We start from the raw sequence: 13958 nt of genomic DNA, 5'->3' as shown, positions 1-13958 counted from the left end.
GTGACTCTAGCAGCACCCTGGGGCCCCAGCACGCTTCCCTCCCAGCTATACCTTGGGGGCGGGGCGTGCATACTGCCTTGTGAAATATCTCTACAGTAGTGTTAGGTACAGCTCTGGGTCTGCCCACTCCCAGAGTTAGTACATCACGCTTTAGAGGATTTGGGGCCATCCAGGTAAGACTACTGGGCAGCTTTGATAAATGATTTGGTGTGAGGGGGTCCCTTTCAGCTGTCATACTGGCTGCAAGACAATGGGCTCAGTGCTTATTTGCAACTAATGGCAGCTGCCATTGGTCAAGACCTGATGATCTAGCTTCATGAACAGCCTGTCCCAGAGGAGATTTCGTCAGTCTGCCAGGCTGTGCTGTGGCTGTGGGACATTAGGGTGGGTGTTTTAGAAGGTCTGAATGGAGGACAGGGACCTCACCAACCTAGCTGTAAGGTCCATTTCTAAAAAGGAAGTATAACCATGTTTAGCAGGTGGGCTGCTCTGCTCCATCTATCCCTCATAGGGCCCTGTCTGTGTAGGCACAGCACGAAAGTATCCTGGGAAGGTGGGGGTGGGCCACACGTGACAGTCACTAACTTCAGGTTGAATGACACTAGGAAACTCACCGCTGACCTCTACTCAACAAAACGGTGTGCTTCCTGTCTCACGTTCCCAACATCTCAAGGGAAATAGATATTTCCAGTGTGTGCGTGTGTCTCAAAAAACAACATACGGTGCCAGGACCCGGGTACGGCCTGGTAGGTGATTGCTGAGCCATCTCACTGGGCCAGATAATTCTAATTCTGACTCCAAAGACAGGCAAAATGTGTAGAGCACATTTTAAATCATTTTCTTTTAAAAGTTCACATTACTAGTGTCAAGACTTCAGGTATTTACAGAGGAACTGCGCGGTCGGAATCGGTAAAGTGTCTGCTGTGGCGGTAGAGTTGCAGCAGCGAAATGGGCGTGGGCCTCAGCCCTGGGTCAGCAGCACAGCCCGGCAGCTCTCACGCAGTCTGCTGATGGTCGTCATGGACAAGCTGCCTGGCTCTGAAAAGATTTTCTGCAAGAAAGGCAAGTGTGTCTTTCCAAACAACCCCTCATGACACATTTTTCACTTTGTGTGGTGTTACTTTAATCCCACCACGTAATGGACAGGCACAGGCAGGTCTCTGAGTTTGAGGCCATCCTGGTCTATAGAGTTGAGTTCTAAGACAGCCCTTGCTACACAGAGAAACCCTGTCTCAAAAAAAAAAAAAAGTTGGCACCTAGCAGGCCGACCAACCTGGCAAGCTTTGACAAGGAGGTGGCCTGGGTGAAGATTCCATTTCCCAGAAGATACGGCAGCACAGTGCCCTGCGCTACCCTAAAGCGGTTACCCCAAGACAGCCACAGTGCTCAGTACACTTAGTTTTCGGTTTCTCCAAATCCCAAGCAACAGTGGCTACTACAATCCTGAGGTCAGTCAACCAAGACTCAGTCCTGGAGTGTCACGCTCAGCTCAGGGTCTGGCTCTGCCACGTGATGAGGAGACCAGAGGAATGGAGACAGTTCTCTGGGAAAGGTAAGGTACGGCCTGGGCATCCCTGCCGCCACATCACATAAAAGCATGTCTGAGTTTGTTCGCTTGGCATCCAAACCGGACTAATGAGATACACAGCGTGAGCCACACTTAGGCTTCTACCCATGAATGGAGATCATTTCTTCCAGGTCTGTGAGGGAAGACCATGTGGGCTCTATCTTGTAGGGGGCACAGGAGAGGTTATTCCAGCTCCTGAGAAAACAATCTAAACCATTCTTCCCAAGAAGCACCATGTAAATGGCTGTGGAAAGATGAGATGTATTGTTCTAGGAGCCAAGCTCAGGGGAGGTGGCAAGGTGCCTTCACCAAGCTGTTTCACTAGGCCAAATAATTCAATTATAACTGCAAAGATAATGATAATAAGAGCTGCAAAACACCATGATTTTAAATCACTCAGGGCACAGGGACAATAAAACACAACTTTCAGTCCCAGTTCTTCATGGAGACAGGAACTGGTGGCAGGCACTACCTGCCTGTAGATATGAAGGATGTCCCCCAGGCACTGTCCAGACACTTGAATCTTGTCATGAGAACACAGATCCTCTGCAGCCTGTGAGCCGCTGGTTCTGGAAAGCCTGGAGTCTGTCTGCTTTTTTATTCTATGTTGCTATTATACTTAAGTTTGGGATGAAGCCCCAACTCCAAGAAGCTCACGGAAGAGCTCTCTCCACCACACCTAGACCTCCCTGGCTTGGCTTCAGCCTCCTAATATGAGGAATGGGAAACAGCTGTGGGCTTGTTTCCCAGGTTCCTACGAGGCCCACCACAGGTTCCCGTCCCTTTACCCACTCGGAACTGCTCACACTTCATCTGAACTACAAAAATTAGAAGCAACCCAGGTATGTATGGGTATCCTTTCTAGAGGTATGTACCCCAGTGGTAAATTCTGGGGGTTTTGTTTTAACTTCTTTGGGCTTTTTTTGAGACAGGGTTTCTCTATGTAGCCCAGGCTGGCCTGGAACTCTGTAGCCCAGGCTGGCCTCTCACATAGATCCTCCGGTCTTGGCCTCCCTAGTGGAGCTCTAGGACTAAAGTTTTGTGGGTTTTTTTGTTTGTTTGTTTTTGTTTTTTTTCAGACAGGGACTCTATTGTAGTTCTGGCTATCCTAGAACTCTATGTGTAGACCAGGCTGGCCTTGAACTCACAAAGATCCTTCTGAGTGCTGGGAATAAAGGCAATGAGTTGCTAACCCCACCCCATCCAACCCCACCCCCGCCCCAGCCTCAAAGGGTGCTTGCCAGGAAGGGGCTTCAAGCATGGTAGAACAGAACATGGAAGGGACCTCTGCAGCGTCCTCAGACTTAGTGCTGGATGTGACGATGCACTTTTAACCCCAGGCTTCAGAAGACAGCCTGATATCTGAAGTTTGAATCTAGTGTTGTCTACATAAGAAGGTCCAAGCCAGCCCTGAGTCAAAACAACAAAAACTTGAAACCTCCGGTTCTGTTTTGCATGGGTTCCTGCCAGGGTCACTCAGCTCCGGGCTCTGCTGGCTTCTCAGTCCTCCAGCCTTGGTTTTGCCCGGTCTCATCCCCACCTCGTCCTTAGCAGTTTCCAGCTGGTCCACACAGCCTGCATTTCCTAGCCTCACAAGTGGCCCTCTGAGGGGCCAAGGATCAGGGCAGGAGGGAAAGCTGGTGGTCAACAGCTGGTGACAAGACTGAGCTAGCTGAAGATGTGAAGGCCTCACTAACATGTCTGCCCTCTCTCCCAGATAACAGAACAAGCTCTCCAGGTGAAGAGCAGTGGCCTCAGACTTGAGATCAGAGAGACTTTTGTAGCCACCTGGGCAGCTCTCAACTCACAGGAACTGATACTCAGCAGAGACACCAGGACACTTGACAGTTGCTGGGTGGGACAGAGAATTGCCCCTCCCTGCACAAGCCGAGCAGCCCAGAACTTACCTGCATGAACGTGTGACACTCAGTCACAAAGTCCCCTTTGGTGATCTGCTTGAACTTGTCACAGATGTCTGGAACACTGCTGGCTTCCAATATAAATTCCTGATGTTGCTTAATTAAGGTCAGAGCAACCCGGAAGATGATCTTGGAGCCTTCGTTGAACAAGCAGTCCCAGATCCGTAGTACCGTCTGTAGAGACAGAGATCCCCAGTCACTCTACAGCAGCCCCCACAGGCCCTGAGGTTGATCAGGGTACTCGCCTCCACAGGCAGGATGTCCACAAACAGGCAGATGAACCAGCGGGATACCAGCAGGGTCCACAGCATACCATGGGCGTCCATCAGGGCTGCCACTGCTGGCAGCTTCATCCTCACCAGCTCTGCCAGGACCTCCTGATCAGTCTTCAGCCCCAGCATTGCTGGGCTGTAGTAATCTGCCACACAGAGGGGACAGAACCGAGACTCAGATCAGCAGGGCCTGGGGGCAGAAGCCTATATTCCCAGGTTCTTGGGAGGCTAAATTCAAGGACTGTTTGAGCTGCAGAGAGTTCAAGGACAGCCTGGATAGTTCATGAGCCCCTGTTTCAAAATGAAAGTTAAGAAGAGGGCTAAGGGTGTAGGCCAGTGGTAGAGCATTGGCGTAGATAGCAAGCTCACGGCTCCTGGGTTTCATCTTCCGTACAGAAAAAGATTCATGACCCATGGGAGGAAATTTTGACATAAGCTCCTCCATGGAGGAGCCTCGAAGGCACCCAGCTTAGTAAGCTAGGTCGGAAAAGACAAGTCCTCAGGACATAGACTCAGGTGAACCACGGTGAGGAACAGGAGTCACAGGTCAGTGGCTCTATGACGTCGTCAGGATAGGTTCAGGCCACAGCAAACAGGTGAGGAACAGGAGGCACAGGTTAATGGGACAGTTTCAGATTCTCAGGGCTGGGATGCAGCTCAGCTGGCACGGCACTTGTCTAGCAGGCAAGAAGCCCTGAGTTTATCCAGTGCTTCATAAAACTAGGTATGGTGGCACACCTGAAATCCTAACACTTGGGACAGTAGCACTTATCTGGATAGTGAGTTTGAGACTAGCCTGGGCTACATGGGGCGGAGGGGGGGAGCAGAGGGATGGGGAAGGAAATGTTAGGGTAAAAATTTTATATTACAACAATAATCAAATTCTCAAATGCTTCCAACAGCATTTCATTCGAAGACACAGGTCTTAACAAAATACTTTTGGGTTTCCTATTTAATTTTTTTTCTTTAAATTACAGTGCTTTATTCAGTGGGCAGGAGGGGCAGGTGGGCTGTCACAGCCATGCAGATGGAGATCAGAGGACCAGCTTCTGGACTCAGCCCCCTCTGTTCAGCAATGTGGTTGCCTAGGAGACAAGTGGCTTTGCCCACTGAGCCATCTCACTGGCCTTCCTACTTAACTTTTTAAAAAACTTGTTTGGGCAATGCCAATGCTTGGTTTATGCTACAAAAGAAATCATTAAGTCTATGACAAGACAGAAAGCCATGGCACACTAACTATACACCAACAGTGTCCTGCTCATGAAGTGAGCCACTGTAGCATGGGATGAAGAGTGCACACTCATTTGACACCAGGGTTGGAACTGACTCTGTTGACATGGGAGTGCAGGGCAGCCTAGCTCAAGGAAGGAGGAAGGAGAAGCTGTCCTCTTCCACACACTTGCCTTGAATCTTCCTCTGGGGGCCTTTCCACCCTTTGTTCTCTGCCTTGTTTTTGCTGGTGACTTATTCTGGGTGTTGCTGGTGACGGCGGGAAGGTTTCTGAGATAGGTTCTCACTCTGAACCCCAGGATGACCTACAATTGGTGATCCCCTTGCCATGACCTCCTAAATGCACGGATTACAAGCTAGGATTACACACCCAGCTGGCTAACCGTTCATCCTGTTGAGCTGGGAGAGGCGTGTTCAGAGACAGCCAGGGCCATCCCCAGGTCTGTCCTCCCAGCAGAGGCAGGGAAGATTTGCAAAGGAGTATTTCATGACCTTGGCCTTGTCTGGAAGCTTAGAGCAGCTTCCAAAAATAGAGCCATTCAAACTCCACGGCCCTGACACGGTCTCCCAGGGGAGGATTACATTAACCCCTTCACCTCCCCACCTTCCTCCCACTCTCCTGTGGTATGACCACACTACACACTGGCCCAGAGTCATGCACAGCCCTAGCTCCAGTGCCTCTCCTAGTCCAGGGACATCCATGCCTTTGTTCAGAGCCCCACACCTAGCTCAGCCACCACATCCTGGCTGCCCCACAAAAGGCAGAGGTCCCCACGTTCTGATAGCAAATCCAGGAAGAGCCACAGAGTGGTGTGGTCTGCAGGTGGCTGACTTTCTAAGACTTTTCATTCCGCATGTTTCCATATGCAGTTGTATGCATTCTGGGTCACACATGCTGAGACTCCACCAGTTTGCTACCAATCACAGATAGGACATGTCAAAAGGACTTATCACTAGTTCCAGTTTGCAGGCTGGCAGAGAGGCTCTGCTGGGAATGGGGGAATCGCCACCTTCTATTAGGAACCACTAGGGAGCCGGGCGGTGGTGGCGCACGCCTTTAATCCCAGCACTCACGAGGCAGAAGCAGGCGGATCTCTGGGAGTTCGAGGCCAGCCTGGTCTACAAGAGCTAGTTCTGGGACAGGCACCAAAGCTAACAGTGAAACCCTGTCTCAAAAAACCAAAAAAAAAAAAAAAAAAAGGAACCACTAGCGAGGCCAGCTTGGCCCTGCAAGCAGCCTAAATGAGAAGAAGGAGCTGGGTGGTGGGGTGGTGGTGCACGCCTGTAGTCCCAGTACTCAACAGAAGCAGGCAGAGCTCTGTGAGTTCGAGGTCAGCCTGATCTACAAAGTGAGTTCCAGGATAGAAAAAAAAAAACTGTATAAAAAACAAACAAACAAAAAAGGTGAAAGCTCAAGTCTAGAGTCCAGGGCAGACCCAGAGTCCAGGGCAGACCCAGGCAGAATCCTTGGGTCTGGGCCATATCAGGGTCTACAGAACAAAGGGATGGCATGGGCCACTGTGCTGGAACCCCTCACTGTGGACAGGCTGGGAGTTTGGAGACAGCTGTGCACAGCAGAGAACAACTCCTCATACAATGAAGAAGGCCCCAAAGCTATCATTGTATAAGCCTACGAAACAGTACCTCACACATACACACACACACACTGCACACCCAGGCCTCGCAGGTAGATCTTCATAGCTCGGTCATCTCTCAGTGAGGGCCCAGGTCCGGAGGTTCAGCCTTGGAGACCAGTGCCTTCCCCTTGCTGTGCCCTGGGGTTACCACTCTGTGGCTCTGTGCCCCGCTCACAGATCCTCACCCCAGCTCTACCTACCTGCACACAGCCACATCCCTAGTTAAAGGACATCCTAAGGATCGCTCTCACATCTTAGGCAAAGAGCAGAGACAGAGGAATCTAATCTTCAGGATAAAGCGTTCCTTCATTTGTCCTAAACCCTAGCCATAGCATAAGTCCAACTCAACACACAGGGGCCCCAACCTACAGAATGTCCCTGTGTGCTTCTAGTCTAAATCCCACAGAGTCTCCTTTACCTCAAGGGTGTCGAAACAAGACATTCTGGGAGAGGCTGTCTTCCCTAGCAGGTCTCACAGTGCGCTCCTGTTGGTGCCTAACTCACAAGTCATCACAGGCGTGTGCCCCCCAGGAAAGAACGGCACACCAAGGCTCAGCGTCCAGGAGCCCGTGTCTTGGGGTGCACCCTGGAGTCTGAAGTGGTACTGAATTATCTCCCACACCCTCTCCTGGCCTTTCAGATAAGAATTCCCCAGATGTCTCAGGCTGTCCTTGAACTCCTGACCCTCTGATGACCATTCCCAGCATACACCGCTCTTCTGAACGGATGAGAAATGCAACTATGGGTCTGAAGGTTGAGAACTTGGGAACGTAACTGGTGAGCATGAACAACGAAAGTAAATAGACTTTAAAAGTCGTCAAAATGGGAAGCTGGGGGTGGAGCAATGCTCCCCCTGCAGTGGGAAGCTGGGGGTGGAGCAATGCCCCCCCTGCAGTGGGAAGCTGGGGGTGGAGCAATGCAGCCCCTGCAATGGGAAGCTGGGGGTGGAGCAATGCAGCCCCTGCAGTGGGAAGCTGGGGTGGAGTACATGCAGCCCCTGCAGTGGGAAGCTGAGGGTGGAGCAATGCCCCCCCTGCAGTGGGAAGCTGGGGTGGAGTACATGCAGCCCCTGCAGTAGGAAGCTGGGGGTGGAGTGCATGCAACCCCTGCATTGGGAAGCATGCAGCTCCTATAGTGGGAAAATTGCAGCCCCTGCACTGGGAAGCTGTGCGCAAGGTTCCTCATGAGCCCAGGAGGTCCAGGCTGCTTGGATGAACAGCGGCTTTGCCTCATAAGGAAGATGCCAAGGAAATGGCTCAGACGGTAGAGTGCTTATCTAGTGGGTTCTATTCTCAGCACCCCATGGCGAGTGTGATTATGCTTGACTCTCTTCTCAGCACTGAATGTGAGAGGAGGGTCAGAGGCTCGAGATAGGCCGGGCGGTGGCGGTGCACACCTTTAATCCCAGCACTCGGGAGGCGGAGGCAGCCGGGTCACTGAGTTCGAGGCCAGCCTGGTCTACAAGAGCTAGTTCCGTTCCAGGACAGGCTCCAAAGCTACAGAGAAACCCTATCTCGGGGGGGGGGGGGGGAGAAAAAGAGAAAAAGGATTCCCATGTTCTGGGACACTAGGGTGAGAAGAGATAAACAGACAGGAAAAGCAAAGTCCCTAGTCTGAAGCCAGGCGTGATAGTACACACCTGGGTATCTTGAAGTTCGAGGCCAGCCTGGTCTATATAGCAAGTTCCAAGACAGTCAGGGGTATATAGTGAAACCCTGTCTCAAAACAAAACAGTCCTCAGGCAACTTCTGCTTAGCTGCTGACTGACAGGTGCAACTCCAGGGAGGAAGACAGATGAGGGGAGGGGTGGGGCTAGACCCAGCCTCAATCAATGGCTCAGAGAAGGGACCGGGACAGCCCTGGGCTAGTCAGGTGGCCTGGGAGTCACTCAATCTCTCACATCCCCAATTTATAGCATAAATAGCATCTCCAACAGGCTTCCCGCAGACCGGGACCACGTGCCCCAGAAGGGACAGAGGATACCTGACAACTACAGGAGCTTGCCTCTCCTTGCTCCACGTCCCTCCTTCCTTCCTTCCTCCCTCCTTCCCTCCCTCCCTCCAAGCTGGATTTCTGTAGCCACAATCCCGATACTAACCGCGTCACCTATAAGGACCACACACACTTCCTCAGTACTACAAGCGACCTCACTCATGGCATCTTTAACTAAAACTCCTGGCATGGGCTTTTTATGGGCTGTTTTTTTTTTTTTTTCTTTCTTGAGATGGGGACTCCTGTGTTGCCTTGGATGAACTGGAACTTGCTATACAGACCAGGTTGAACTCAAAACTCAAAAAGAGCCTGCCTCTGCCTCCTGAGTGATGGGATTAAAGGCTGTGCCTCCATGCCCGGCCTCCCCATCTTACTTAGGGTTTCTACTGCTGTGATAAAACACCATGGCCAAAAGCAAGGTGGAGAGAAAAGGGTTTATCTGGCTATAGTTCTATATCACAGTCCATCATGAAGGACCTCAAGCAGGGCAGGAACCTGGAGGCAGGAGCTGATGCAGAGGCCATGGAGGGGAGCTGCTTACTGGCTCGCTCCTCATGGCTTGCTCACCCTGATTTCCCAGGGATGGCACCACCCACAGTGAGGTAGGCCTACCCCATCAATCACCAGTCAAGAAAATGTGCCACACGCTTGCCTATAGGCCAGTCTGGTGAGGGCATTTCCCCTGCCGAGGTTCCCCTTCCCAATGACTCTAGCTTGTGGGAAGCTAACACTGAACCAGCCAGCTTGCATCCCTACCCCTGTGGACTAACAGCAGGAGGAAAGGGAACTATTTTCTCTCTGGTGGGGCCCTGTCCACCAGCACAGCCCTACCACACGCCTCAGCAAGGACACATACTACATACAGTCCTCAGAACCCAGTCCTGGTACCTCAGAAACTAGGCTCAGAAAAAACAGCAGTGGATCGGCCTTGAGCTGACACATTCCCTAGGCCTCTGGTTTCCTCATCTGGGAAATGGGCCTGACCAATATGAACACACAACTTAGGTAGAAGCGAAGGCTGTGTTTGAAGTTTAGCAGGGACCCAGGAACTAGGAAAACATCCCAGGCTCAAGGCCACACACCCTCACTTCTGAGGGGCCAAGCACAGGACTGAACAGGCAGGAAATCTCTCTGTTCCAAGTCACCTACCTCAGGACAGCACTGATTCTTCCTGGTGACCCTCACCGCAGCCTGTGGCGACTTGATTACACTGAATTTACTACACCTGGTGACTGTTCTCTGTTAACAGACGGCAGGTCGGCAGCCTGAAAAGGACGAGCGACTCCCAGCTTTGAAAGCAGCAACATCTGTCCACAGTGTGCTTCCTCACAAACTCAGTACCACATCTGTCCACAGTGTGCTTCCTCACAAACTCAGTACTGCATCTGTCCACAGTGTGCTTCCTCACAAACTCAGTACCGCATCTGTCCACAGTGTGCTTCCTCACAAACTCAGTACATCTGTCCACAGTGTACTTCCTCACAAACTCAGTACCGCATCTGTCCACAGTGTGCTTCCTCACAAACTCAGTACATCTGTCCACAGTGTGCTTCCTCACAAACTCAGTACATCTGTCCACAGTGTGCTTCCTCACAAACTCAGTACATCTGTCCACAGTGTGCTTCCTCACAAACTCAGTACATCTGTCCACAGTGTGCTTCCTCACAAACTCAGTACATCTGTCCACAGTGTGCTTCCTCACAAACTCAGTACATCTGTCCACAGTGTGCTTCCTCACAAACTCAGTACCGCATCTGTCCACAGTGTGCTTCCTCACAAACTCAGTACATCTGTCCACAGTGTGCTTCCTCACAAACTCAGTACCGCATCTGTCCACAGTGTGCTTCCTCACAAACTCAGTACCGCATCTGTCCACAGTGTGCTTCCTCACAAACTCAGTACCACATCTGTCCACAGTGTGCTTCCTCACAAACTCAGTACAACATCTGAGCTGTGTGGCTCATGTGTGATCAATTCAACTACATGAAGGCCCCCACACACACACGTACACACACACACACACACACACCACAAGGAAGGGGCCATGGAGAACACCTGCCCAAAGGCAAGCCCACCCCCTCAGCAGAGACCACAGAACTCAAATCTTAACTTCGCTTCCACAAACCAACTATGTTTTCAATAGATTTCTCCCCTCTCCTCCCTCTCTCCAGTGATAGGGATTAAATAAACCCAAGACCTTCCTTCACAAAAGCCAAGAAGTGCTCCATCCCTGAGTTAACCCAGCCATTTCCCTCCATCCTGACGGCCCAGCCATCAGGATGTCGAAGGCATCAGAAGCCGGGCGGAGTGAGGGCAAGGACGGGGCAGGACAAAGAGAACTTTCAACCCACCAGGTAGTATTCTTCCAACAAGAGCGTCCAGGAGCCAGAAGGATTCCTCTTCGTTCTTGGTGATAAGGATCAAATATCCTGCTATGAAATTCATTCCCTGAAATCAGAATGAGACACAAACCTCACCTGAGTGCTGGACAGACAGAGTGCAGTATTTCAGCTCATGGTAGGTTCCTATTCCTGTGCCCTTCCTGGAAACTCGGGGCGCTCTAGAGCAGGGGTTCTCAACTTTCCGAACGCCGCCGTCACCGAACATTCGGTGACCCCAGCCATACAACTATTTCCGTTGCTGCTTCAAAACTCTAAACTGTAAATCTCTGATATGCAGGGTGTCTGATATGCGACCCCCAAAGGGGTGGAGACCCACAGCTTGAGAACCACTGCTCTGGACCCACCTTTGCGTGGCACAGTAGAGGCCCAAGGCTAACTGTCTGTACTGTCCAGCCATTCAACATGAAAGAGGGAACTCAACCTGAAGAACACTGATTGCCACCCAGAATAGAAAACTGAAGGCTTTCTCTTCCGACTGCTGGCTTGTGGCACAGTCGGTGGGGATCAGTCTGACCAGTACAGAGCTCTGGCAATCCGCTAGTGACTGTGTTTGGGACAGTAGCTATACTGGCATTTCATCTGTATTTTAATAAATAAAGCTTACTTGAGGATCAGAAAAGTAAAACAGCCACACTGGCTGGCCTTACAGACCAGGCAGTGGTGACACACACCTTTAATCCCAGCAGCCACACTAGTTGCCACAGAAACCAGGTGGTAGTGGTGCATGCCCTTAATCCCAGCCCTAGAGAGGAATATAAAACAGGAGGAGACAGCTTTCCGACAGTCTCATTCTGAGATTCCTGGAGGCAGGATTCCCATTTTGGACTGAGGTTGAGGTAAGAGCCAGTGGCTGGCTGTTTTGCTTTGCTGACCTTCAGGCTGAACCCCAATTTCTGTCTCTGAGTTTTTATTAATCGTGTTTCAATCAGCAAAGATCAGCCAGGCCTGGTGACTTAGTCCTATGATCCCAGTGTTTTAGGAAGTTTAGGTAGGAGAACCAGGAGTTCAAGGCAGCCTAGAGACTCTGATTCAAAATAAGAAAGTGAAAAGAGGGGGCTGGAGAGATGGCTCAGAGGTTAAGAGCACCGACTGTTCTTCCAGAGGTCCAGAGTTCAATTCCCAGCACCCACAAGGTGGCTCACAACCGTCTATAATGAGATTTGCTCCCCTGTCTGACATGCAGGCAAAATGTTGCATACATAATAAATAATAAATCTTAAATAGAAGTGAAAAGAGGCCCCAGGAATAGCTCAAGAGTAAGGCACCCGCTTCACATGATCAATCCTCAGCTCCCACAAAAGGCAAGCAACAAGAAGTCCTGACTGAAGGGGTGGGACAGTGAGGACTCCCCGCAAAGGGCAGGAGCTCCAAGTACTGGCACAAAGCCAGGCAGAGGTCATGGCCCTCGAAGCTCATGATGGGGACCTAGCAATGTGTGCTCCTGTTACCTCTGAGAGAATAAACCCTTGCATAATTTCTGTCTTCCTCCCTTTTGTTCTGTCTATACTTCTAAAAGATACACTTACCAGGAGCCAACTGCCACTGCCGGGCACCCAGCCTCTAATACCTCAGAATGTCCTCCACACACGAGGCCCAGGGCCTAGGGAGGCGGCCCTGGTAAATTGTTAGCTCCACAACTGAATGCGGATCTCCAGCGCCCCCGTGAAAAGGCAGACACTGCTGCTGATCTCTTTCCTTCCTTCCTTCCTTCCTTCCTTCCTTCCTTCCTTTCCCTCCCTTCCTCCCTCCCTCCCTGTTTGTTTTTGAGACAGGGGATGTAGCTTTGGAGCCTGTCCTGGAAGTCGCTCTGTAGACCAGGATGGACTCGAATTCACAGAGATCCGCCTGCCTCTGCCTCCTGAGTGCTGGGATTAGAGGCATGCGCCACCACCACCCGGGTAACAGAGAACTTTTCAATCATGAAAAAGATATGCCCAGCAATGAAAAAAGTAAAGAAGGAAAAGTGTACAGACCAAGGCACCATAACAGCCCAGAGGCCGGGAACGGCTCTGTGTCCCTGGGTCATGAGAGTGACAGCAACTGGGAAGATGCCAGTAAGGTATTGGCGCTCACACGGAAGCACCTGTGGAAGTCAGCACAGCTTCATCAAAGCAAATGCAAAGCCATTTGCTAGCACTTTATGACTCCCCATGTCATGGGCAGGACTGTGTCCCCATAGAGAGTGTCACTACTAGGAGGTGTGGCTTTGTTGGAGTAGCTATGAACTTGGAGGAGGAAATGTGTCACTGTCAGGGTGGGCTTTGAGGTCTCCTATGCTCAAGCTGTGCCCAGGGCCTCAGTTTACTTCCTGTTGCCTGTGGATCAAGATATAGATCACTTGCCTCCTTCTCCAGCACCATGTTTGCCTGCATGCCGCCATGTCCACCATGAGGATAATGAACTCCAAAACTATAAGCCAGTCCCAATTAAATGTTTTCCTTTATAAGGGTTCCTGTGGTCATGGTGTCTCTTAACAGCAATAGAAACCTAAGACAGTCCCCAAAGGCAGAAGTCTTCTGTCTTGGAGTATGGCTTCACTTGGAGACAGGTCTGTGCAGATTTTCTAGCTAAAATGAGGTTCCCTAGGAATAGAGACCTTCAGCTAGATGATGTGGCCTTACAAAAAGGGAGATGGAGACACTGATGACAAGCAGGGCAAATATGGAAACAACAATCCCAGAAGTCTCAGATTCTTGGGTGGAGCCTGGACAGGAAGTAGGAAACAGCTGCAGAGGAGGCAGCCCTGACTGTCATCCAGCCCACACCTGGGTCATTCTTGGTTTAGCCAGTTTGCAAGGACATAGTTCCAGCACACTCCCAACCAATCAGGAAACTGCTCCCCAGCTGGCAATCCGAACAAGACCAAAATCTACAGGTAGGATCTATTACACCAGGCTTCCAGAAGCAACTGCGAGAGATTGGCTCTGCATCACACGGTG

At 51.0% G+C, this 13958-nt stretch overlaps 1 protein-coding gene across 2 annotated transcripts in view; it reads right to left on the bottom strand.

Annotated features, from left to right (window-relative positions):
• Positions 1-13958, bottom strand: part of Grtp1 (growth hormone regulated TBC protein 1) — a 32023-nt gene that overhangs the window by 5635 nt on the left and 12430 nt on the right. Inside the window, exons 5-8 of one of the 2 annotated variants that reach the window (XM_041673592.1) lie at positions 10969-11065; positions 3732-3904; positions 3475-3660; positions 816-1051 (exon numbers count right to left, since the gene is read on the bottom strand). In XM_041673592.1, coding sequence (XP_041529526.1) covers positions 962-1051; positions 3475-3660; positions 3732-3904; positions 10969-11065 — 546 coding nt within the window. In that variant the 3' untranslated portion in view covers positions 816-961. Of the gene's footprint in view, positions 1-815; positions 1052-3474; positions 3661-3731; positions 3905-10968; positions 11066-13958 lie in introns of those variants that run through there. The other variant, XM_041673593.1, reaches the window with a different exon arrangement.

The sequence above is a fragment of the Microtus oregoni genome, unplaced genomic scaffold (genome assembly GCF_018167655.1).
Source record: "Microtus oregoni isolate MIOR12 unplaced genomic scaffold, Mior012 000024F_ref0000369, whole genome shotgun sequence".
Classification (NCBI taxonomy): Eukaryota; Metazoa; Chordata; class Mammalia; order Rodentia; family Cricetidae; genus Microtus; species Microtus oregoni.
Note: the sequence above shows the minus strand (reverse complement) of the source record. Positions and strands in the feature narration are given on the sequence as shown.